The 23,480-nt window shown below is 54.0% G+C and overlaps 6 protein-coding genes across 6 annotated transcripts; 4 read left to right on the plus strand and 2 right to left on the minus strand.

Annotated features, from left to right (window-relative positions):
* Positions 1-2,802: 2,802 nt before the first annotated feature.
* Positions 2,803-4,504, plus strand: yeaX-0 (Carnitine monooxygenase reductase subunit; the record flags this gene model as incomplete). Its single annotated transcript, XM_037328481.1, has 2 exons — positions 2,803-3,022; positions 3,081-4,504. The coding sequence occupies 2 exons, from the start codon at positions 2,803-2,805 to the stop codon at positions 4,502-4,504; spliced, it is 1,644 nt and encodes a 547-aa protein (XP_037172566.1).
* A 291-nt stretch (positions 4,505-4,795) lies between these two features.
* RRP7 (Ribosomal RNA-processing protein 7) lies at positions 4,796-5,737 on the plus strand (the record flags this gene model as incomplete). Its single annotated transcript, XM_037328482.1, has 1 exon — positions 4,796-5,737. The coding sequence occupies one exon, from the start codon at positions 4,796-4,798 to the stop codon at positions 5,735-5,737; it is 942 nt and encodes a 313-aa protein (XP_037172551.1).
* A 2,475-nt stretch (positions 5,738-8,212) lies between these two features.
* Positions 8,213-10,540, plus strand: CGCA056_v013239 (Endo-1,3(4)-beta-glucanase; the record flags this gene model as incomplete). The annotated part of the gene is made up of 2 exons (XM_037328483.1): positions 8,213-8,610; positions 8,662-10,540. 2 exons carry the CDS (start codon positions 8,213-8,215, stop codon positions 10,538-10,540), a joined length of 2,277 nt encoding a protein of 758 aa, XP_037173251.1.
* A 1,023-nt stretch (positions 10,541-11,563) lies between these two features.
* Positions 11,564-15,963, minus strand: SPT6 (Transcription elongation factor SPT6; the record flags this gene model as incomplete). The annotated part of the gene is made up of 4 exons (XM_037328484.1): positions 11,564-11,823; positions 11,882-15,509; positions 15,561-15,737; positions 15,796-15,963. 4 exons carry the CDS (start codon positions 15,961-15,963, stop codon positions 11,564-11,566), a joined length of 4,233 nt encoding a protein of 1,410 aa, XP_037173211.1.
* A 3,509-nt stretch (positions 15,964-19,472) lies between these two features.
* FUZ7 (Dual specificity protein kinase FUZ7) lies at positions 19,473-21,200 on the plus strand (the record flags this gene model as incomplete). The annotated part of the gene is made up of 4 exons (XM_037328485.1): positions 19,473-19,760; positions 19,815-19,972; positions 20,023-20,554; positions 20,610-21,200. The coding sequence occupies 4 exons, from the start codon at positions 19,473-19,475 to the stop codon at positions 21,198-21,200; spliced, it is 1,569 nt and encodes a 522-aa protein (XP_037173210.1).
* Positions 21,201-21,923: 723 nt separating this feature from the next.
* Positions 21,924-22,868, minus strand: CGCA056_v013242 (putative uncharacterized hydrolase; the record flags this gene model as incomplete). The annotated part of the gene is made up of 2 exons (XM_037328486.1): positions 21,924-22,548; positions 22,759-22,868. The coding sequence occupies 2 exons, from the start codon at positions 22,866-22,868 to the stop codon at positions 21,924-21,926; spliced, it is 735 nt and encodes a 244-aa protein (XP_037173213.1).
* Positions 22,869-23,480: the final 612 nt, after the last annotated feature.

Here is a 23,480-nt window from a genome sequence, read left to right on the forward strand (position 1 = left end):
GCCTAGGTAAGGTATCAGGCGACTTGGTGCATGATGGGGTAATGCAACCAAGTGCATAATGCTTGAACGAAGAAACCGCACCATTGTGCCTTTATAAGGTACGTTCCGCAGAGCCTCAACCGCACCTTTCAATAATTTGCCGCATACAATCCCCGGAAATGAGACATTTGTACAGCCTCATCCTTGGGCAGCGTTCTCTGTAATCGTGCGGCTCCGTTCAGGGGTGGCTAACCACGGCGTGGATCGGCCAAATTCAGGATATGGGAACGAGAGGGCGTGCAAGTAATCGTGTTGAACTTCGACAGGGAGGAAACACAGCAGAGCCGCACTTGGATTGGATTTTTGAATCATGTGTTAGTTTTAGTCGAGACCGGCAAAGGGGTGGAGTGCATGCATCCCAGGCAGGCTCTAGACCGCTGAACAGCTCTGTTAGTCGTTCTCAGCGAGGGCCGTCCGATGCCTGCCAGAAAATGCGGCTCTGCCCTTCTGCATGACAGCCTGATTTCACGGTAGATCGACCATGCAATTCCTGCGCCTCTTGCAGCTGTTGTTAGTTAGCCTGATCCTAGAAAATTGGCAGGTTGGGTGAGGCTTCGTTCGTGTAGAGGATTCCAACGATGGTGCTACGCCAGTCTCCAATCTTTCTGGGATCACCCCTGCAGAGACAAAAGCATGGAGACGAATAGCCAATCATACCCATACAAGCAAGAAAATCCGCTTCTTTTCATTGCTCGGCGAATTCCACCCTTTGAATTGAGCCTCATTCAAATCGCCATCCGCCGCTCCCTGGCGACGCCAGCTCCGCGTTTCTCTCAGAACACCATCAAAGTGGACCGCCTTATCACTTCCAGGCTTATCGTCACGCGCCCGCCCCTTACGCCTAATACGCATCTCAGTTCGTATGGCTGTGGAAAGATTTGCAGGACTTCTCATAGGTGGTGCCCCCCTTTGTCTTACCTCAGTTGATGACATCCCCTTGGGTTTGTCCCTCGCCGAGCAGGCTGAGATTCTTCATCTGGGCTCCCCGGCGGTATGAATGTCAGTTGTACCCGAAATTCCAAAACTCTGCGCCCGCTGTCAATGCCAGTCTGACAAAAGGACCTCGCAATACTCGCAATAGGCTTTATGAAGTTTTGGGCCAGGGCAATGAATGTCGCCGATCCTATAATCTCGGCGTGACTGTAAGGCTCAGCTGAACAGCGGTGGCAGGTTCGAAGAATTTTCAGTCCGTCCCACGGTCGGGTGGACTTGCTCAAGACTGATTCCGTCCTCCACAGTGAACCACCATGTGGCATGACCCTATTCGCTGATCCGCGCCAACAATACTGAGCACTGAAGAATACGTCAAGTGACGTTTTCATGGCGCATCCGACAGAGCACAAAAGGGGGCTGCTGTTACTATCGTTATGGCCCTCGGCTTTTCTAGCAAGTCATCATCGTCTCTAGCAGCTTACTCGGGCCGAGCTACACGCCCTTCCCAGACGCACCGGACCGACCATTCAAAGTGCACAACCTCAAAATCAAGTGAGGGGCGTGACACGCAGCTCACCTGCCACAGGTAGGATGTGTTACTTTGGGCTCGGATCCCCTGCGTTTGCGCGAAAAATCGTGCTCTCGAGATAACGTCTCCTATGAGAGACCTCGACTTTGAGGGTATATGCGATGTAAGGTAGGATAAGTCCGGCAGCTTCACTATACACTTGTATTCAAAGCTTGAACGAGAAAAATTGCCAAATTTTTTTTTTCCATAGGAGTTAACCAACGGGCCGTTTCGCCCTGTATTTTGCAACTGCAGTAACATATGATTCCCGCCCGCCCGCTTCCAATCATAACCTAGGTCCTGAAAGTCATTCTTCGAAAGTGCGGACAAACGGCCGCTGCCATTACTATGCGCACGACTTTTGATCATTCATATCAAAGCGGTGTAATTCGATGATCGAAATGGAAGTGTTGCTCCCAGCCTTGCATTTGAATGTCGTCTGGGAAACCTCACGAAGGCATCCCCATTGTGTAACCCCGAGCCGGAGGCTCCCCACACCTGCCGATCGACTACCTTCGGTACGTAGGTCCGGACTTGTGGGGCTGCTTTCGGCAGGATGCCTGTTAAGCGCCCACCTACCTACCTTGGTAATTAAGGTAGGTAATAGTCTGTCGCTTATGTATTCTGCAAGTCCGACAAGTATGTTATTTTAAAGGCCTTCCTTCATCCCAGATAAACACTCGGTGATTGCTGATTACAAATGATGGAAAAGGCATGTCCTAAAGGTTCCCAAGCCCCAGCGCCTGTTCAATTCATTGCACATGCCTGACACACACAGTTACCCCTCACTCATGTCGCCCACAAGACACAACTCAGATCTCACGAAAATATGTATTCGAGACCTGCCAAAGGGCGCCCTTGACACCAAGAAAAACCGCGCCATCTGTTTCCATTCCCCGGGCCATAGGGACGTTACACGATTCAGATTGATAGAAACTTGATTTCGTGCTCCAGCGCCGCGTTGACCGCTGTTTCCAAACGGGATTTCAACAGCAATCCCCAACTCTACGTTACAAAAGAACCCGGCCGCCATTTGACGACGATGCTTCAGTCTTGCATACCCCGCCGCATCTCACGGTGTGCGGTACCGTGTGTAAGTCGTCTTTAACACGGCCCGTGGGTTAGCCGTCATCGACCGTTCCGGTAAGATCCAATCTTGGATATCTTTCCCACAACTTCTCTCAGTTCCTTTCCGCGCATTCCTACACCTCAATTGGAATTCATGCTCATTTGACACTGAAAGTAGTAGCTCAATTGCAGCCATGGGCGCCTCAGAGCAAGTCGACCTCAGAGCGCCTTTCGTCAGCGACACTCTTTTAGAGGTCCGGACAAGCACCATGAAGAAAATGCCGGGCTTAGAAATCGAATCGGGAATAGACAAAAACTTGCGCAACGGACCCGTTCGGGTATCTTTCCTCGGCCTCGAGGATGACGAGCACGACCCGACATTTCACGGAGGTGTCGATAAGGCGATCCACGGATGTAAGTGGTTTACCGTCTCCCACGGCGATAGCACGTCCAACTCAAAACCAATCTCCAGATTGTTCGTCGCACTACCCCGGATGGCAGAACGAATTCCCTGCGGCTGCAGATCGTTTCCAGCCGGGCGGCTTTGGCGAAAACTTCGTCACTAAGCACATGAACGAGCGCAACGTTTGCATTGGCGATGGCATTGCCGTCGGCGACGAGGTTCTGCTCCAAGTAAGCTTGCCTCGACAGCCCTGCTTCAAGCTCAATCATCGCTTTCAACTTAAAAACTTCGCCCCGAACACGTACAAGACGAGCAGGACTGGCTGGTATTACCGTGTTCTAAAGGAGGGCACCGTCAAGGCCGGCGACGAGATTAAGCTTGTCGAGCGCAAGTGGCCAGCATGGACTATTGAGAGGGTGCAGGAGTTCCTGCATAGAGACCAGAGCAATTTGCAGATGAACGAAGAGCTGGCGCAAATTGAAGAGATGGGGAAGGAGAGTCGTGGCGCGTTCCAGCGGCGAGTGGCCAAGGCGAAGGCCCAGGCGAAAAAGACGAAGGACAAGGGTGAAGAATGGCGCGACTACAAAATTGTCGAGAAGAAGAGGGAAACATCTCGGGTTTCTTCATTCACTTTGGAATCTGTCAGTGGCGATGCTCAACCCGAGGTCGACATGGAAGGCGCCCATACGAAGATCAAGCTTCCCAACGAACTGCTACGATCCTACTCCATTGTCTCTGGCGAACCCAAAAGATTCGAACTGGGCATCGCGCTCGAAGACAATAGCCGCGGAGGCTCTCGTTGGTTTCACGAATCTGCCAACGTTGGCGACATCGTCCAAGTCGGTCGGATCACTACAGATGTGAAGGTTGCCAGTGCGTCTAGCAACCACGTCTTCATCGTTGGCGGGATCGGCATTACTGCCTTCATGGCGCTCATGGAGGCCTACCATTCAGTCCACTACAATTTTGAATTACATTACGGCATCCGCTCGGCCGATGATGTGCCGTTCCGCTCGCGCCTTGAGTCTTTTGGCAAGAGTGCCCGCATCTATGATGGTTCCAAAGGAGAAAGAATGGATATCGGCGAGATCATGCGGACTCTCAAGTGGAACAGCCACGTCTATGTTTGCGGACCGACACGTATGATGGAGGCGGCGAATAAGGCGGCGGAAGAAAGTGGTCTTGATGCCACTGACGTCCACTACGAGGCTTTTGCTGCTGATACGACTGGCGATCCATTCGAGGTGGAGGTGTCAAATCGAGACGGCAAGGTTCTCAAAGTTAGCGAAGAGGAAACGCTTCTGGAGGTAATAAAGCGTGGTATCGGCGACTTGGAAAGTAGCTGCGAGGTCGGAAATTGCGGAACGTGCAAGGTAGTGTTGAAGTCTGGTCGGGTCGACCACAGGGGCACAGCATTATCTCCTGAAGAGAAGGCGGGATCGATGCTGAGCTGCGTGAGCCGTGGTATCGGAAGAATAGCGATCGAGATATGATGCAGAACGAATCAATTTATTTCAGAAACTATTGAGGCAGTCAGTGTTACGTCCGGTGAGTTCACAGATTGCATCGGTGCCGTCGATGCAGCGAAGTAAGTCACCGAACTTGACCGAACTTGACCGAGAAAGACGCACAGACCAGTAAGTCGCAATCGATAAGCAGGACTCGGTCCCACCTAAACTTTTTCCCAGTGGATTGAGATTTTTGGAAGCTGTTATGCTTGCGTTCTCCGTCGAGAACACGACAAGACTTTTTTGACGTTGCTCGGCCCGCCCGCTGTCGCCAAAATGCCATCAACCGAGTCTCAAGGAGACGGCTTCGTCCTCCTCCCCGTCAAGATTCCCGCTCTTCCGTCTTGTCCCGTCAACGCCGTACACGAAATCCGCGTTCGACGAAACGCGCCCAAGATCCCTACCGAGATTGACGATCGAAGCCTGTTCTTGAAGAATGTACCAGTAGACAGCACCGAGGCCCATTTTCGCCAAGTGTTTGCCGCTCTCGTCGGACCCGGCCGCTTCGAGGGCATCGCATTCGAAGATGAGCGAAAAGCCGCGACCGCCATTGACCCAGCCCAGGCCGTGAAAGTCTCGAACTTTGGCAAGAAGCGCAAGCGCGGCGAGCAGGAAGCGGAGGAAAGAGCGAAGGAGGAAGAAGTGGCACGGCTGCCGGATATTTGGACGAGGAGGCTGCGAAAGAGCGGCAGCAGCGCCATCGTTCTTCTGGCCGATGACAAGAGTGTCGAGCTCGTGTTGAAGGCGATCAAGAAGGCGAACAAGTCGAAGAAGTACCCCGTCTGGGGTGAGGGCGTGTCGAAAGACCTACCTGAACTCGGATCGCAATGGATCTCGACCCATCTGCAACTCTCTCGCTGCGACAAGGTGGCGACGCAGAAGTCAGTTCACGCATTCTTTAACGTCTTCAACCGCAAGGAGAAGGAGGCACAGGAAATGGCCAAGAGGTTACGCAACGAGCCGGACGAAGACGGCTTCGTTACTGTTACGCGCGGTGGTCGTGCTGCTCCGGCGAGCAAGAACGAGGCCGAGGAGGCTCGCCAGAAGATGGTGGACAAGGCAGCCAAGAAGAAGTCAGAGACAACCGACTTCTACCGCTTCCAGATGCGCGAGCGTCGCAAGGCGGAGCAGGCTGCCTTGATGCAGAGATTCGACGAGGACCGAAAGAAGGTTGACGCTATGAGGGAGAAGCGCGGCAAGTTCAGGCCCGAGACATGACGCCGCGGAAGGCCCTTCTTGCAACCAACTACACAAAGATACCCCTGCTTCTAAGCACCTGTACAATGTAAGTTACGTGCGATTTCTTCTGACTTTGTCTTGACCATGATGACGCACGCGGGGCCAGCGAAGCACCTAGAAGTGATAGGCTTGTCCTGGATCTGTTGGTGCAGTGCCGACAAACACCGCGTTATCATATCTTCTCAAATTTGTCTGAATTCAAGAAGGATGTCCCCATAGTCTTTTCCGCATAACACTTGCTTGGATGAGGCTGACCGAATCCAGATTGCGATGGCTTGATCATACCAACAAGACGGTCACAATTGCATCACCCTAGGCAGGTTCGCATGCGCCCATCATACGAATCTAAACCGCCTTTAGGCCAATCATCAAACACTGCGGAGATGTTGCCAAAAGCAGCCGACGCGAATAGGAGAAAAAGAAGAAGACGGCCATGTATTCAGTCCAGTCGAAAAAGAGGATCAACAGGCTCAGATAGTCATGGAAGGAGGACGGTCTGGCGGCCGCCACGCCGTCTAATGCCCTTCGGCAGAAACATCTCAAAGCCACGTGCTTGCCGGCAAATCGAAAATTTCGTCCAGACGTTTCCAACAATTGGGCTTTTGTTCATGCAGACCCAGGAGTATGGTTTAGCTCCCATTAGCTTATCCCAGGCCCTAGGCGGTCAATCAAACCTCCTGAATAGTACGTGGTGCAGTTTTTTCTCGATCCCATTCCAATGCAAGTGCGTCGTCTATTTTGCTTCGAACACCCTCATTCGGCAGACAAGTCTTGTTTTAGCGCCGGGCGGTGGTACCATGTTGCTCCGTCCGTTGGTTCTAGTGAACAGTCTACCGGACGCGATGGCGCTCCCATGTCATCGGCTTCTCGCACGACGCGGCGTGGGAGGGGGCCAAGTGCAAATTCTGTTTCGTGCGAGACAGGATCGAAAACCAGATTCCCTTGGTTGCTGCTGCCTGCTTTGCTGCAGGTTCAGTGACCAAAGTCCCTTCGCATACACGACTTTCGCATACTTTGCCGCATGACCACAGCTTGGTAATTTAACAATCCCGGCACGATGCCATTGCTTTTGGGTTATCGTGGTTGAACTGTGGTCTAAAGGCTTAAAGCAGCCTTTTGACTCGGCGTTGGCTCTATTTGGGCATAGCTCAAAACTGGTGGCGGACCTGAGATTTTCACTTGGCATCAACGGAGTAAACCAAGATGTTCACAACTCGCCCATATTCTTCCCTCTCTGAGCGCTGTGACGGTGCCAAGTGATAGCCGCATTGACGCTCCGACGTCTTACTCCTTCAGCTCTTCCAGAATAGCCACCAGGTGGAAGGCTTCATCGACGTCCATCTCTCACCTGAAGCCTCATGTCTCAAATCTCTATTGACTGTTCAAGAGTCCTGTTGCTCAATGACCTTGGCATTGCACGTGTATGTCGAAAAGAACTGTCGAAGCGGGTGGAAATTGATCGCAGGGAAGCACCTCGAACGACTCATGATTATCCACGCCGCGGGGGAGAATATTGAATTATGTGGCACAGCCCAGAACAGCAACTATGTCTGACGAACACCTGCCTCTGCTGGCCGTGATCACGTACCTGCATTAGGCATCACGCCAACTTGACAAGTGCATCCAGCGACCCAGACAACGTGTCGTAGGAAAGGGGAGGGTGGTTCTGAGTCACGGTTACCAACCAGATAGCCGCAACGCCACTAGGTGCGGCTGTCGCTGAAGGCTTGCGTTCTGTACCACTTTCGAATAGTCACGACGCTACAGTCACTTCAAGTTAGCGCATCGGGCGACACACTCACGACCCTGGCAACATATCGCGGCGCCCCGTGGCAGCCATCGCGGGATCCCTCCAATCGCTGTCAATCATTGCCTTTTTCGCAATTTCCCGGGCCCCTTTCCCGCAGACCTGACCCGCAGGAAAGGAACCTCCACCGAACTTGTGCCCGGACCTTACGGCGCTTGGCTCCGAAGCCGCCATCAATGGACTCTCGCGTGCTTCCCAGCCGCTATCGTGAGGCCTTATTCAACATAAGCTTTTCCTTTCTAGGCCCCAATTGCTCGACCAAGCGACCCCTACCCGATTTTTGGAGAGCTTGCCAGGCCATCGAGAGCTACCCCTTCCAGGAGAAGCCCAGCCCTCACTAGGCTGGCTTGCCGCGATGCTGCTGTGCCCCCTGCCCGCGTGTAAGTGCCCGACTTGCCAGCAGAGAGGGACTTTCAAACACACATTCGTGATGTGCAACCAAGGGCTTCATAAGAGGGCACCTTGTCCACTCGACAAGGGTTTCCTTTTCCCTTCCCTCTTCACGCAGCACCTCGACAACTCCTGTGCCGTCCAGCAACCTCCAGAGCCGCCTTGCTCGTCCAACGACGTATCTTTCGTCAAGTCACTCGTTTTTACAGACACCTAATACCTAGTCTCTCGTTTCAATAAATTTAATACCGCTCAAAATGGCCCCTTCGCTCGTTACCATCGGCACTGCTGCCTTGGCCTTGGCTGGTGATGTTGCTGCCAAGAAGTTTTCTCTGGCCGATACGTACGATTCGACCAACTTCTTCAGCAAGTTCACCTTCTTCGAGAGCAACTACAACACCTCGAACTACAACGACGTCGACCCAACTTCGGGCTACATCAACTACCGCTCCCAGGCGGATGCCCAAGCCCTGGGTCTCGCGTCCACCGCCGGTGGCGAGATCTACCTGGGCCTCGACGCCAAGAGTATCACCCAGTTCCCTGGTGTTGGTCGCTCCAGTGTGAGACTTGAGAGCAAGGAAGTCTACAACAAGGCTCTGATTGTCGCTCGCTTCTCCCACTTGCCCAAGCCCGTCTGTGGTGCTTGGCCTGCCTTGTAAGTCTGTTAGTTACGCTGTTGTCAACATTGGTACTAACATTGGCAAAGCTGGTCGTACGGTTCGCCTTGGCCCACGAAGGGAGAGCTCGATTGGTTCGAAGGCTGGAACCTTAACAAGGTCAACAAGCCCGCCGCTCACACCTACAAGTCCTCGGAACAAGGCCAGTGCCTCATCAGCTCGACTGGCCAGACTGCCCAGGTGGACACGCCCAACTGTGATCAGGAGGCGCCCAACCAGTATTCCAACCAAGGTTGCACAACCTCGACCACCTCCTCTGACCCCTACGGCTCCTCCGATGGCGGTGTCTACGCTGTTGAGTGGACCGACGATTACATCAAGTTCTTCTCCTGGCGATGGGGCTCGGTTCCGGACAACGTCAACTCCGACTCCCCTGACACCGCCACCTGGGGCACTCCCAGCATGCTGATCGCCAACGATGCCTGCAACATCAACAGCCACTTCAAGGACCAGAGACTCGTCATTAACATCGGCATGTGTGGTGTGCTTGCCGGAAATGATGGAGTCTGGGGTAGCGAATGCAAGGCCGCCACAGGCCATGCTGTTTGCTCTACCTACGCCGCTACGAACCCATCGGCTTTCAGCGACACATATTTCAAGGTCAAGGACATCCGCATCTTCAAGGAGGGCGGTCAGACTTCCTCCACTGTCTCCTCCTCTGCCTCTTCCACGGCGTCCTCGTCCGCTTCTTCCTCCGCCTCCGCCTCCGCATCTGCCAGCCAGTCTTCTTCCGCCAGCGCATCGGCTTCTAGCCTCTCTGCCACCGATTCTGCTAGTACCAGTGCCACTGCGTCTGCTTCGGTCAGCGGCTCCGCCTCTTCTCAGGCCTCAGGCTCTGCCTCATCTGCCGCCGCTTCTGGGTCTGCCGCTGCTTCCGGATCTGCTGTTGCCTCTGGCTCTGCTTCCTCCGACATTGCTTCCGCTTCCGCGTCCGCTTCCGCTTCCGCTTCCGCTTCTTCCCAAGCATCCGGCTCCGGGTCCAGCGGAGCTTCCGTCTCTTCTGCTGCTGCCTCTGCTTCCGGCTCTGTCACCGATGCCGGCACTGGTCCCGTCTCTGGAACCGCCAGCGCGTTCTCGACCATCACCAACAACTGGAACCAAACTTCCGTCATCCCCGCTCCCACCCCTGTTGTCTCTTCGTCCTCCGTCGTCCAGTTGACTACCTCAACAGTCTTCACCACCCAGGTTTCCACTGTGACCTCTTGCGCCCCAACCGTCACAAACTGCCCAGTCGGCGCCGTCGTGACCAAGACCATTGCCCTTTACACTACCGTTTGCCCCGTCACCGCCGCGGTCAAGACTACCTCCGCCAAGGGCAATGGCAAGGCTTCGACCAAGGTGAACAAGAGCAACACCACGAAGGCCACCACAAAGGTCAACAAAAACACCACCAAGCCCACCACCAAGACGAACCCCCCTGGCGTCAGGACCACCGTCCTCACTAAGACCTACACCATCACCAAGTGCCCTGCCTCCGTCCCCAACTGCCCCATCGGCAGCGTCACGACCAAGACTGTCACAGAGGTCACGACCCCTGGTGTTCCGGCCACACCCAAGACCACCCCCGCGACCAAGGTCACCAAGGTCATCACTGTCAGCACCACTTCTGCTAAGACCACGGGCGGCAGCAACACGAACAAGAGCAACAACAGCAACAACGGCGGTGGCAGCAACACAAACAAGAGCAACAACGGCAACACTTACAGCAACTCCACCACCACGGTCACCAAGTCATCCACCGTGTCCAGCGCCAAGGCCTCTGGCACCGCCCCTGGCGCTTCCACCACGGTCTGCTCCGGCGCCAGCTGCCCGGCGACGACGAAGCTCGTCATCACCAACAACGCCGTCCAGGCTGGCGTCGGCTTTGCCCTCATGGCGGTCGGCGCTTTTGCCGTCTTCGTTCTGTAAAGGTGCCATGATATGATTCCTGGATAAATGATCAGGGAAATGGATATGCCATTGTCTTGTTTGGAGGCACATTACGTTCCTTTTGTCACAAATCTGCTTCACACAGAATCTCAATTTTAGACATTGCGTACATAGAATTTCGCTTCTGGTGAAGACAGCTTTTCTATTCAATAATACGATTGGAGCTTGCCATTAATGTTCCCTCTCTCCGCTTGCCTAGTGGATTACATCGCCCTTGCATTGCCTGAACAGTTACTTACCGTGCTTCTCTAAACATTTGTCATTTCTATCATCGGCATGTTCGTAAGGCTCGCTGCATGTGGAGGGCTCTCGCAGATATTCCACAATCTCGACCCTTTCTTTGAGAGGCAGGAACCAAACAAAGACCCGAAAAAAATCAGGTGAAGAAAGAGATAAAAAGGGATTCGAGACCAAAGTCTCTAACGCTGGACAAGCATGATCTCTATGTTTCAGCTGGTAGAACTGCTGTACCAATACTGGGCATATTCACGGCCATTTATTCCAGGCGCTGTTGCCGAGGCTCGAACGTAACCTCCTCATATGCCTACCTAGGTACGCTGTTCTACGACCACAGGCACGGGACACACATGTTGGACCCCGAGGCATTCGGCACATGCGAACTTTTCTACAGTGAGCGAGATCACTTCGAGTACTTCACGCCAGATCATAGACGGATGTTCATCAATAGACGCCAATATTTTTTTTATCTATGGCCCTGAGCCTTCTGAGCTTTTAGGTAATGCTTTTACATGAATGCTGATTGATCTTGATCTTCCGCTCTTCGCCCCCTTCCCATCTCGTCCAACGTTTCCGGAATTGCCCTGGAAAATACTAAAATAAACAAATAGCCGCCACCCTCGGCTCGGGCGCAGGCGACGTCTCATTCCCCAACTGCAGTAATTTTCTCATCACCGAGTGCCTCGCCCATCATCATCAGTCTCAGTAGTAGCTGCCGATGTTCGCAACGCCTCTTCTGTAATCCCTCGACTCGGAGGGGGGAACCTATCTACCGCCCTTCTGCATCTTGGTGATCTCAGTCTGGTACCGAATCTTGAAGCCGTTGCAGAGCGCTCTCATGTCGGGGTAGGCCTGCTTCAATAGCTCGAAGCCACCGGGAATGACGCGGACAGGCCAGGAGTTGACTCGCGACGAACGGCTGGCCTTGAAGCAGAGCCAGAAGTAGCCAGGGTGCTTGGTGTCGATGCAGAAGGCGTAGGCGGATCGGTTGGGGTTGGCGTCAATGTACGTTGTGAGCCATTTCTCTGCAAACATTATGAGCTTTGATCGACAACTTGTCAAAAGAATTAGACATTAACTTACCGAGGTCTGGCTTAGAGCGCTTCTCGAACTTTTCGTGTTGCATCATCTCGTCCACCTTTCTAGACATGGCCTCGATGTGCTCGTGGATCAGTTCGTCAAGATCCTTGTAGGTGAACTTTCCGCCCACCTTGAGCAGCTTGCCGACCGAGAACTCATTATCTTTTTGCAATTCCAAGACATCAACATGCTGGAAGACACCGTCGGCAACCTTCCAGGTAATAGCAAGATGATCGTTGCCCTTGGAAGAGGGACGGATGATGACTTCTCCGGCTGGCTGAGTACCAAGCCATTGCTCTGCCTCCAAACCATTGAAAGGCTTGAACATGGGGTGCTTGATGACTCTCTGAGTGCGACCCGTGGTCTTATCCTTCTCGCGCAGCTCTTCCTTATCGGCTGCCTCGAGTCTGTCATCCCACTGCCCATGACCGTGGTAGAGCTGCCGCTTGTACGGGCGCTTGACTTCGGCATCGCGTGCAGAGAGCTTGGCAATAAAGTCCTTGTAATTCACATCCAGGACCTTGGCTTGTACCGTTTGCCCCGTCGAGAGAATGCCTCTTACCCGTACGCCGTCGGGGCCATCGTGTGACTCGATACGACCCTCAATACCGCAGTCGAGTTTCACAATCGCAAAGTCGTCCTTCACAACCCGCACGTTCACCGGAATGATCATGCCCTGAGCAAGAGTGTCCTTCGTCTCGCCAGTAAACATTGTGAAAATCTCGTTCGCGCCAAGTGCGGCAAAGTTGCGTCGGAGTTCTTCGTACGGCGCTTGCAATTCGGCTCGGATGGTTTCGAGGGTCGCGCGCTTCCTTTGACTGTAGTTTCGCTCCAGCTGCTCGGCATACTCCTCCAAAATAAGCTCATTGACCTTTTCCTGTTCGTCCTCCTTGAAAAGCTTGCGGACAATGGCCCCGGGGCCGTTATGGTCTGTCTCGGCCTTGACGTCTTCCTCATCGAGTTCCAAAGCATCAGCCGCCATCTTGCGACCAAGTTCGTAGTCCTCGGGATGGACACGAGTATTGTCCAGGGGATCGGAGGTTGGATTTGTCGCATCGTAGTCGATGAACAGGAAACTGGCGCAGTTGTTCCATACTCTAGGGCCCACGACTGGCAGTTTTCCGCTGTCCGGATCACCGACCAGCTCGTCTCTGCTGCTGACAGATCCGCCATTCGCGTTGATAGCCTTAATGACACTGGTAGCCTTGCGCGGGCCAAGGCCAGCAACATAAGGCAGCAAATTAGCCGTGTATGAATCGCCGATGGCCTCGTTAATGTTCACACCACACAGATTCACCATGTCGACCATCGCTGACTCCAGATGTTTGAGTAGCTTTTCTTGGGGCAGAAGGTTCTGACAAGGGTGGAAAGCCAACGACGCAATGTCCTTGCCTAGAGCAGCGTATTCCTTCAGCGGGTTCTGCATATAGTGCGCCAGAGCGATGCAGTATCTCGTGAGAGGGCTAAGGGTCGGGTGTTCAGCTACTGCTCGCGGACTGTCCTTGTACAGACGGGCAACTTCGTCGTTGACGATGATGACTTCGAGGGGCTCAGTCCTGTATTCGCCAAGCTCAGGATCGTCGAATTCAGGGCCCATCAGGCCCTTTTCGTTGATCAAAGACTCCAAATCTCTTACAAGCTTCTGAGTGTCTGCGGAAAAGCCACTGACACCGATGGCATCGGGGCGGCGTCTGTTGACGATGTCAACAAATTCCGCGCGGGTGGCTTCATCACGCGCGAGATTGCCAAGCTTGCCCTGTTCAATGACGCGACCATCCTCCTCGACTGAGACCCATGAAGTGGCATCTCGGGCGGGATCTCCCATACCGTTGGACAACGTGATGATTCGAGGCACGGTACCGAGAATCATGCCCTTGGGCTTGTACGGTGCTTGATCGAGTCTCTTGGCGTACTCTTCGCGGCAAGACTTGAGCACCTCCTCTTGACACGCTGTACGAAGTGACTCCTTGACACCCTTGGCGATGATCTTTGAAAGGCGGGGAACAACAATATCAAGCACTTTTTGACGTTCCTCATTCCATCGATCAGCAATTTCGCTGTAGTTGTCCGAGATAAACTCTTGGCGCAATTGGCGCTTGAAGCCGTCCTCATTCTCCAAAGTCAACTTGACCTCAATAAGGCCCTCTTCCTCAGCCTTCATCATCTTGAGGTAGAGTTCAGGCTGTCGAGCAACATCGGCAATTGTCTGGTTGATGAGATACTTGACTTCGTAGAACGGATGCGACTCGTCGATCTTCTTCAGACCCTTTTCCGTTCGACGACAGTTTATCTCGCCCATCTGGTAGAAGTTGATCCTGAAGTGTTTCCGCATGCGGGGGTTGGCGAATAACTCTTCCGCATACATCTGGCGAGCAGCGTTTACAACGGAATCACCAGTCTGGAAGTCCTCATCGGTGAGCGAGTCAGCGAGGTCATCGGGGAGTTGGCTGGGATCATCAGCAAAGACTTTGTTGCCCTCTCGAAGAGTGTTTTGCGCGAAACGATCAGGGGTGATGCCATAAGCGCGGACAAAGCCGGCTGCTTTGCTTCTGCGAATGCGGTCAAACAAGTTCGATTTTGAGCCCGGACGCTTCATCTGATTGCCATTGCCGTTGATTGAAGACAGGTCCTTCAGCTCGGCCGTGTACTGGAAGTGTAGGTAGTCCTGGAGGTCCTGCAGCTCCTCCATAGTGGCAGCCTGGGAAATCATGTCTGTCAGGACATCATCGTTAATGCTGGCCGACTCCTTTAGGCTCTCAAATGTCTTCTCCAACGAGTTCCGCTTCTCAATAAGAGAGCGAAACTTGATGTCAAGCTCGAGGATGCGCCACAAGTCGTCCTGAGTAAGCAGCTTGTCGGCGCTGACGATGTATTCAGGGGCGTCGGGATCATCGCGATGGTCGGGGTTCTTCGTTTTCTTGGCGTGAATCAAGTAGTCCTTGCGGTGTTGGAAGACGTACGGTACTTCAACGTCGTCGACGACGAAGAACTCAAGAACTTTGCCGATAGCCTTGGTGAAGGGCGAATGAAGTTCAGACTGGAGAAGCTTTTTGGGCCACATCAAAGCTGCGATCCACCTGGCTTCCTCCTTGAATTGCTCTGCAGTTATTTGCAGATGCTTGAACGGCTTTCGGTCCAGCTGGAATCTTTCGGGCTCGTCGGTGAATCGGATTTGGTTGTCCTCGTCGGTGAGCAACTTCTCCTTCAGCTGAGACGGCTCGAAGACGTCCTTAAGCTCGATGGTTTGCTCTTCACGCTCACGATCCTCTTCTTCGTCTTCCATCTGCAGAGCCCAGTCGTAGTCCTCGCCGTTACCGAAAATGGCTTCCATGTCCTCCAAAGCATCCTTATCAAGTCCAGTGGTGTCCACGACACCGCCCACGCCCTTGTCGCGCGGCCGTGCCACTTCTGCATCTTCGAGTTGACGCGCTCGCTCGTCCTCGTCCTCGGGGAAGTCCTCTTCAATAAAGTCATCGAATTCGTCAGCTTGGGAGCGGTAATTCGCTCGGCCGTAGTGTCTTTGTTCGTTGGCCTCCTCGTCCTCGTCCGAAAACATGTCTTCCAAGCCGCGTCGCTCGGGGCCCCTATCATCTTCGTCTCGATGTCCTCGTTTCAAACGCTTGAATTTTGGCTAGGTAGCTGTCAGTAAGGAGTGAGGCGGCGCATGTTGATAGGCGCCTACTTGTGTGGGTGCTCGACGTTCGATCTGCTCTCCAATGAGTTCCAAATCGTCCTCGTCAAGCTGCTCCTCTTCTTCCCGATCGCGGTGCTCGCGCTTCCTCTTGACGATCCGTTCTTGGGCATCTGAGTCCTCGCCTTCTTCCTCTTCATCCTCGTCGACGATGAAACCTTCGCGAATCTTTAGAGAAACTTGGATTAGTGACCGGTTCTATAGCACGGCGCTGGGTCCTCCCTACCTTACGCGCCTCCTCCTCGTCATCGTCGTCTTCTTCTTCCTCGGAAGAATCCTCAGGGGCAACGTTCCTCCTGCGAGAAACGGGCTCAGCATCTTCATCCATGGACTCGTCATCCTCGTCATCGAGCTCGGCCTCGCCGTCAACGAAGTCACGCATCGACTTGCTCATCTTGAACTCGCCAAAAAGGGCAGTCGCAGTACGCGGTTGATGTCACGTCGTGATTGCTGGCGGGTTCGGCGCGATGAAAGGTTCGAAGACAGAGTTGCCGGCGAGATCTTGCGGTAGGAAGATTTTTTCAGCTATATCCGTAGTCGCGAGGTCTTGAGTCGAAGGATTGGGTGGAATGGTTGCTGGAAGAAAATGATTAGAAACTGAAGAAATGCGCCCGTCGCCAGACAAATTTCGGTCGCCGCTGCACTGGGAATAATTGAAAGCTTGGACCTTTTGCGCGCCTCGTTCGCTGGACCTCAGCCTCGCGCAGGCAGGTTCAATTGGCTACAATTATCCGACATCCGATGCTCCTTATCTTATCAGTTAATCCGAGATACCTTAGCCAGCCCAAATCCAACTTACATAAGCTTGTCCCCATGCGAGACCCCTGCCTTCCCTGTTGGCTGAGGTCAGTCCCAGGAAAACTAGCTACCCCAGTCTGCTAATCCACAACCCGCCATTCAATGGTCGTGGCTCATGACTCTCCACGCTGAATTTCAATGACTTACCAAGGAGCAGGGTCACTACAGAGGTCGATAACCATTGACCACGTTGACGAGCTTACTCAACACAGTGGCTCCAGGTCGGCAATACGCCAGAGATGCTTCAGGACTCTATCAAACAAGCTGCCGTGAGCGGTGAGAGTTCCAGAAACTGCAATGTTTGGGACGGCATGCTTGGTTACCAAACGGACTAGTTTCCTATCCCGCCTTATCCCGTACTCGAAAGGACATATCGGATGCCAACCTGCTTGTTGCGAGTGGACATGGGTAGGTGAAGACGTGGGCTATTTTGCGTGGGGATTCGTCGAAAAAGATGTTTTTGAGTTCATGATTGGGAGAAACTGAGTCAAAAGGAGTCGAATAGGTCGGTTGAGCCCTTAGGGACCCCGTTCTTTGTCCATCAACATGACACAAGACAGCGCCGTCACAGGGAAGCACATTGCAGCCAACAGCGACAAGCGAGCCACGGATCCATCGTGCAGCCCGCGATAGCACGTTTTTTCGCGCTTGGGCAACCAGATGGAGCCCGTCGGGAAGCAGGTCATACACACAGACGCACGGGTTGGTTGGGGGTGAGGGGCCAATGAGGACGGGCGGCGAGACACTGAGACACCAGCCCGTTTGGCGATTCAAGGCCCCGGTGCGGGAGAAGTGGAATTTCTCTGCCATCGTTGGCTCGAAGCGATTCATCGCATCAGTCCAAGTCCCAGCTTTCAACGTACAGACGACTAGGCCCCTGTCTGAAGCCAGGAGGTTGGTGTGATGGGTTGGGAGGGTGATGGAGAAGTCCACAGGATTGGGTTGGACTGAGCTATCTGAAATGTGAAAGAAGACGATGTACATCTGCTTTCAACGTCTGGACGAGGTGGGTGGTATTCTTAGACGAGAGACGGTAGAAGTCTCTGTTGGCGCTCCAGACAAGATCTTCTATCTTTCTGTCGCCTTCTCTGCCTCACTTCGTTTGCCGTCTGTCGCCGGGAAGCATTCAACTGGCTGTCAGGCACACAGGCAAATGACGAGGTCGTACGTCGTTGGAAGGAAAGAGTTGGGTTGATGCGGCCGGGCGTGTTTCTCGGGTGTCGTAGCCCAATCCGAAGCCTGCTACTGGCGCCGACGAGCTGACAGGCTGGCTAGGTGTGGCCACAGGAGTGACGGTCGTTGGCAGACTGACAAAGATTGGCCAAAGGGCAGCCGTACGGAAGACAAGGCACGAGTGGTGAGGTAAGGTACTTCAAGCGGGCATCTCGAAAACGTGCCGTCGACGTCGGAATTTAGATGAAGGTACTTCCCTGGGCACTGCAAAATAGCAGAGGATGCATGTCCACCTTTGTCCGTCGCGAATGTTCACTAGTGGCCCCACGATTCTACAGGGCCCCCTAGAGATTCAAGCGTTTGGCTGCCACTGTGGCCCTAAAACGTGCGTCAAGTTACCTCTATCCCGTACTCCGGGGCTGGGTCTTGACGCCTTTAAAACACTGGCCCGGTCTAGTGCTGGGCTGTGGCCCGTCAAGACTGGTGCTAAGATGCTGTGGGAGGAAGGAGGTCGGGTATCCAAGGCAACCTCGAAGGTAGGTAAGGTAAGGTAATAGAAGGTATTCATCGCATCCGCCATCGGCGCAGACCTTGGAAAGTTGGGAGTTTGGGGCTTGGGTTGTGAAGGCACAACAACAGCAGGCTTCGTGTGATCCGAAACCGTCCCTGGGCGTTGATTTGTCCGCCAGACATGCTGGGGACCAGTGTAAGACGATGGATAGGCGCAGAGTACATGGCAATGCCTACTTTAGGTGCCATCTAAAGCAGACTAAGTGGACGGGACCGGACTGGACCGTGGCTCTTTGGTGGGCTGCATCCGCACACTGAACCTGGACCTGGATTTACCTGCACCTGCTCGCCTCCACGGCAGCAGCCTGAGCACCAACCAGCGCCCGAGTCTGCACTTCTGCACTCCTGCATCTCTGCATCTCTGCGTCTCTGCCCCTCTGCACCAGCTCCCCTCTCCCCATTCACTGCTGCACTTTGCACTTCGCATTGGGCACTGAGAGGCACATCTCACTGCTGGTCACTGACTGGATGTTTGTGTGTCAAGCAAACCAAGCCTGGAACCTTTGACCGGGCCAGTCTTCTCCCATTCTACTCCCACCAGCCCAGTCCAGTCCAATCCGAATCCTGAACGCTCCAGTGTTTTTTCTTCCCTTTCACTTCTGCATCTGTTTCCGTCGTCTGTTTCTGCTGTGTACCCTTTCCATCTTTTTTCCCCATCCCTTCCCCTCCTCCCCTCCCCGTCTCCTCCTTCACCAACCAGACCCGACCCACGTACCGCCTATTTTCCTATCGAGAGCAACCTCATTTGCGTCTACGAGGTCTCATTAACTCCTTTCCCAAGACCACGGAGCACGTTGCCTATTTCTCGCTCGCCACCCCTCCCCCCTCGCTCTTCCTCGGAGTCGCCTCCCTACCACGCCGTCCAACCCCACCTTGGCCGAAACGGGACGGGACACCATCGACGACAACCACACCGACAAATTTCGAGCCATCTACGCCCCTCTTTCCCCCTTTCTGCAGGCAGTCATCGACCTCGGAATCTATCGATCGCTCCGGTCCACCGCGAGATACTAAAACCCACCACTCGGCCTCTGCGACTCTGCGATAGCAACGTTCTCCCGTTGCCAAACGCCCATCCGCCGCCTCTCTCTCTCGTTCCCGATCCTCACCCGACGACCCCGATTACCCCGTCGCCGGAACCTCATCTTGCCGCCGTCTTATTCTACGAGCGCGCCCCAACATATGGTCGCGACTCTTCAATCCTACGGCGGATTCTCAGGGTAGCTCTTTGCTCGGTCCATATCCATACCCCAACGGAAGGGCATGTCAACGGCCTTTTCGTTGTAACTTGAGCTGGTTCTGTTCATCTTCAAACTTGGTCATTCGCCGCACGAATCACACAGCGAAAGCTTCACTCCCAAAATGGCCGACCCCTTCGCGCCCCGGTCCATGAAGCGCAAGAACGTCAAGGGCCTCGCCCTGACGCCTGCTGCACCGAAACCCCCACCGACTGCCGAAACCAGCAGACATGGCTATGATCCCCGCGATAAAGATAGCGGGGAGCAGTCAGCGCAGTTGGAGATTGGCATCGAGTACAAGCTGGACTTGCGGCCGGAGGACTTGGAGATCTTGAAGGAGCTTGGGTCCGGAAATGGAGGCACTGTCAGCAAGGTCAAGCACGTGTTGACTGGGACTGTCATGGCTCGCAAGGTAAGTCATCACTTGGAGAGGAATGCAGCAACCGGTATTGATCGACGCCTCTAGGTCATCCACGTGGAAGCCAAGAAGGAGATGCGCAAGCGCATTGTCCGCGAACTTCAGATTATGCACGGTTGCTCATCCGAGTACATCGTAAATTTCTACGGCGCATTTCTGAACCCTCACAACGATGTCATCATGTGCATGGAGTATATGGATGTCGGGTATGTTATAGTCCTTGGTAGGGCGGAGGATGCATGCTAACTCAGCACAGCGCGCTAGATCGGGTATCCAAGGTCTTCGGCCCAGTCCGAGTAGACGTTCTTGGCAAGATTGCTGTGGCCACCCTCGGCGGCTTGACCTACCTGTACTCCAAGCATCATATCATGCACCGAGACATCAAGCCGTCAAACATTCTGGTGAACTCGAGAGGAAGTATCAAGTTGTGCGATTTCGGTGTGTCTGGAGAACTTATCAACTCCGTCGCAGACACATTCGTTGGAACATCGACATACATGGCTCCTGAGCGAATTCAAGGCGAGAAGTACACTGTCAAATCCGACGTGTGGAGTTTTGGTCTGAGTATCATGGAGCTTGCCATTGGCAAGTTCCCATTCAACGCGAGCGAGCAGCTTTCCGACGGCGAGTGCGCCCCAGCTGGCATTCTGGATCTGTTACAGCAGATTGTACACGAACCCGCGCCCAAGCTACCCAAAAGCGATGCTTTCCCCTCCATTCTGGAGGATATGATTCAGAAGTGTCTTTTCAAGAACCCCGACGAGCGACCTACCCCTCAGGAACTTTTTGTAAGTCTAGTCCTTGGCTGACGTGGGCTTCTCCAGCTAATCGCATATGTGCTAGGACCGGGATCCTTTTGTTCAAGCTGCCAAGCGAACCCCCGTAGACTTGAGGGAATGGGCTGTTGGTTTGATGGAGAGGGACAACAGAAAGTCTCACCTTGCGCCCCAGCTTTCTCCCGCGACTCGAGACCTCCTGAATTCCAGTGACTCCCCGACATATCAGGGCGGATCTACAAACGATCGCTCGCTTGACACGCCGACGTCAGGAGAGATTCCCATCGCGGGAGCTGGTATCATTTCTCCGCGCGAACCTGCCACCCACTCCAACCGCTCCCCCACCAGAAACGGCGTCAACGCCATCAGCAGCCGACAACAGGCGGCTGGTCACCCCGGGATGGGACAGCGGATTGTTACGACCAATCCGATCCCCAAGGTCGGCGAATATCCCAACAGTGCTGGCCCTGTGAGCGCCAATGCTGCATCTTTCAGCCTTCCTGTTCGTCCTGCCCCTGGTGGTCCGCTGCCGCCAGCCCCTCCTCGGAAGGGCACCCCAGATGAGACCAGGAGAGAGAGCAGAAGACAAGCCACATTCGGCATGCCGCCAGCACCCCGAAGCTACGCGAGCGATGTGTACAACGGTACTTCCAACTAGGCACGGGGAGGCTTCAACTACACTCGCGGCGCTCGGCCACGGGTACCCCAAGCGAAAGCACAGCATAGCAGAGCGCCAAACCGTGTTGTTTCGCTACAACAACTAGAAGCGTCTGTTGACCAAGGTCCGAAGTCCTGCAGCATGCCCATGCAAACGGCCTTCCGACCAGCATCTGAAGATCAGGTAGAACGACCCCTCGCCTCAGCTCCAATCTACCCTTCTCAACGCCTCCCACAGAATGGTGTCAGAGGTCGCAGGACGTCGCGTGTAGACAACGTCATCGGCCTGGAGGATCCATTTATCTAAGGTCCCGACATACCTCAGCGGTCCAGCAGTCGGTCTGGGCGAAACCAAAAGGATTTTCCGGTCTTTCTCTGCATCACTAGGCGCATGTATTGATATCAACCTCTTGCAAACTCGGTCGTTTGTTGTAAGACGCCCGACGATTCAGCCTTTTTAGAAAGCTTGGACAGAGCGGCGTCGACCAACCGTGACCAGGAGGGGAGGGGTTTTGTCAAAGTCCCACGTAGGGAATCATGTATGTAGCAAGCTTGGAGGAAGGTTTTTCATTGTGGGCGTACATGCTATCTAGACAAAGTCACAAATGCTTGAGCAGTCCTGTGCCTGGATCACATTGATGTGATATCACCGCGTCGTTGGTAGCCCTCGCCAACAACAGGCTGCATGATGCGGCCGAGATCTGTCCTGTGGACGACTAGCTCACTATGCAGCTCCAGTCTCTCTGCTGTGGAATCCATCCTCCAGAATAGGAATCAGTTCATCCAGGCGCCGTATTACGAGGTCGGTATGCTCGTGGTCCACCAGATGCACGTTCACGTCGTTTGCGAGGAGCACTGTCGCCGCGCCCGCTCTTCGGCCAGCCGTCATGTCGTCGATTGAGTCTCCTACCATGATGAGCTCAGTCGCATCGCCCTGCGCTTCTTGACCATCAGCCCCGATCGGTGCCTCTTTGACCAGCCCCCAGCTTTTGGCGATGTGCAGGATACCGGCAGGGTCGGGCTTTGGCGGACGAAAATCGCGAGTGATGATTGGCTCAAAGAGGGAGCCTTCCAGGAACTTGCCGAGGAGGTGGGTAACGGGCGTATCGAAGTTGCGGGTGCAGATGCCCTTCCGGACACCACGGCTGTCGAGGTAAGACATCAGCTCGACGAGGCCGGGCTGGGCGACCTGCGACGCCATGGCAGTCCTCTCGATCTGTCTGATGGACTCCATTGCCGTTTCTTGGGCCTCTGGGGTCGGGAGAGCGTAAATGTGGTCAAGAATGTCGACGGACTTTGTAATCTTGAGAGCATCGCGCATTTCTTTGAACATGTATGTTTGGGGTTCACTAATGTTGTCAGTGAAGCTCATGTCTCGCATGATGGACGATGATCTCATTGGCCATTGAAGTCACGGTTGAATCCATTGCTTATCAAGTGAGAAAGCCAAGATTGACGTCCCGTCTCGTGACACGCCGATAAAAGGATGAGATGAGTTTGCGAGGCAAATGAATAACGGAAGGAGAACACAAGCGATGAGAGTTTCCCACGTTACGTACCATAGCGTTCCGTCAACGTCAAAGACGATGCCTTTCAACCGCGGGGCGTTTGAGTTGGCCGCGGCTCCATCCTTCAACGGGGCGAACCGGCGGGGTGTAACAGTAGCCATTCTGGAGATGAACCTCTTCATAGGAAATTCGTGTAACACCGATGGCTTGAGAGCTTCATGAGAAGGCCGCGGCGGCAAAAACTCGTTAACGTTGTCTGCCGGCAACGTAAGGGTGTCTTGACAATGAGTGAGTTGTTTAGTCAATCTGGAATAGCCAGCAACTTAGACATGGATGTTGGAGTCATTGTACCGCAGCTAAGATACCTAGGTCAGGAAGCTTAGCTTAAAGTAGAGAGGTACCTGGGCTTGCCTTATGTCACGACTCGTCGACGTACCACGCCCACTTCCTACACACAAGAGTGGGAACACAGTGCTGCATGATTGAGATGTCCGCGTATCCTCCAGACATTTGCACTGGGCAGGTGACATGGGTCGTTGGGCTTCTGAGTGGTCGACGCGACATGCTCCAGCCTTTAAGGTCACGGCGGGTAAGAAGAGCTGCAGCTAAGGGACCGCCTGCCTTAGCTGTTGCTTTCCTTCAGGTTCCAGACCAGACCCTACCAGACCTGACCAGTGTCGCGGATGCTCGGCCGTCGAGTTGTTTAATAGTCGCCTTTGCAGTTGGCAGTAGGCTGGAAGCTGACGGCGAATCTGGCGGAAGCTGTTGTCTTG

This window comes from Colletotrichum aenigma (assembly GCF_013390185.1).
Source record: "Colletotrichum aenigma strain Cg56 chromosome Unknown KSG_Cg56_contig09, whole genome shotgun sequence".
Lineage (NCBI taxonomy): Eukaryota > Fungi > Ascomycota > Sordariomycetes > Glomerellales > Glomerellaceae > Colletotrichum > Colletotrichum aenigma.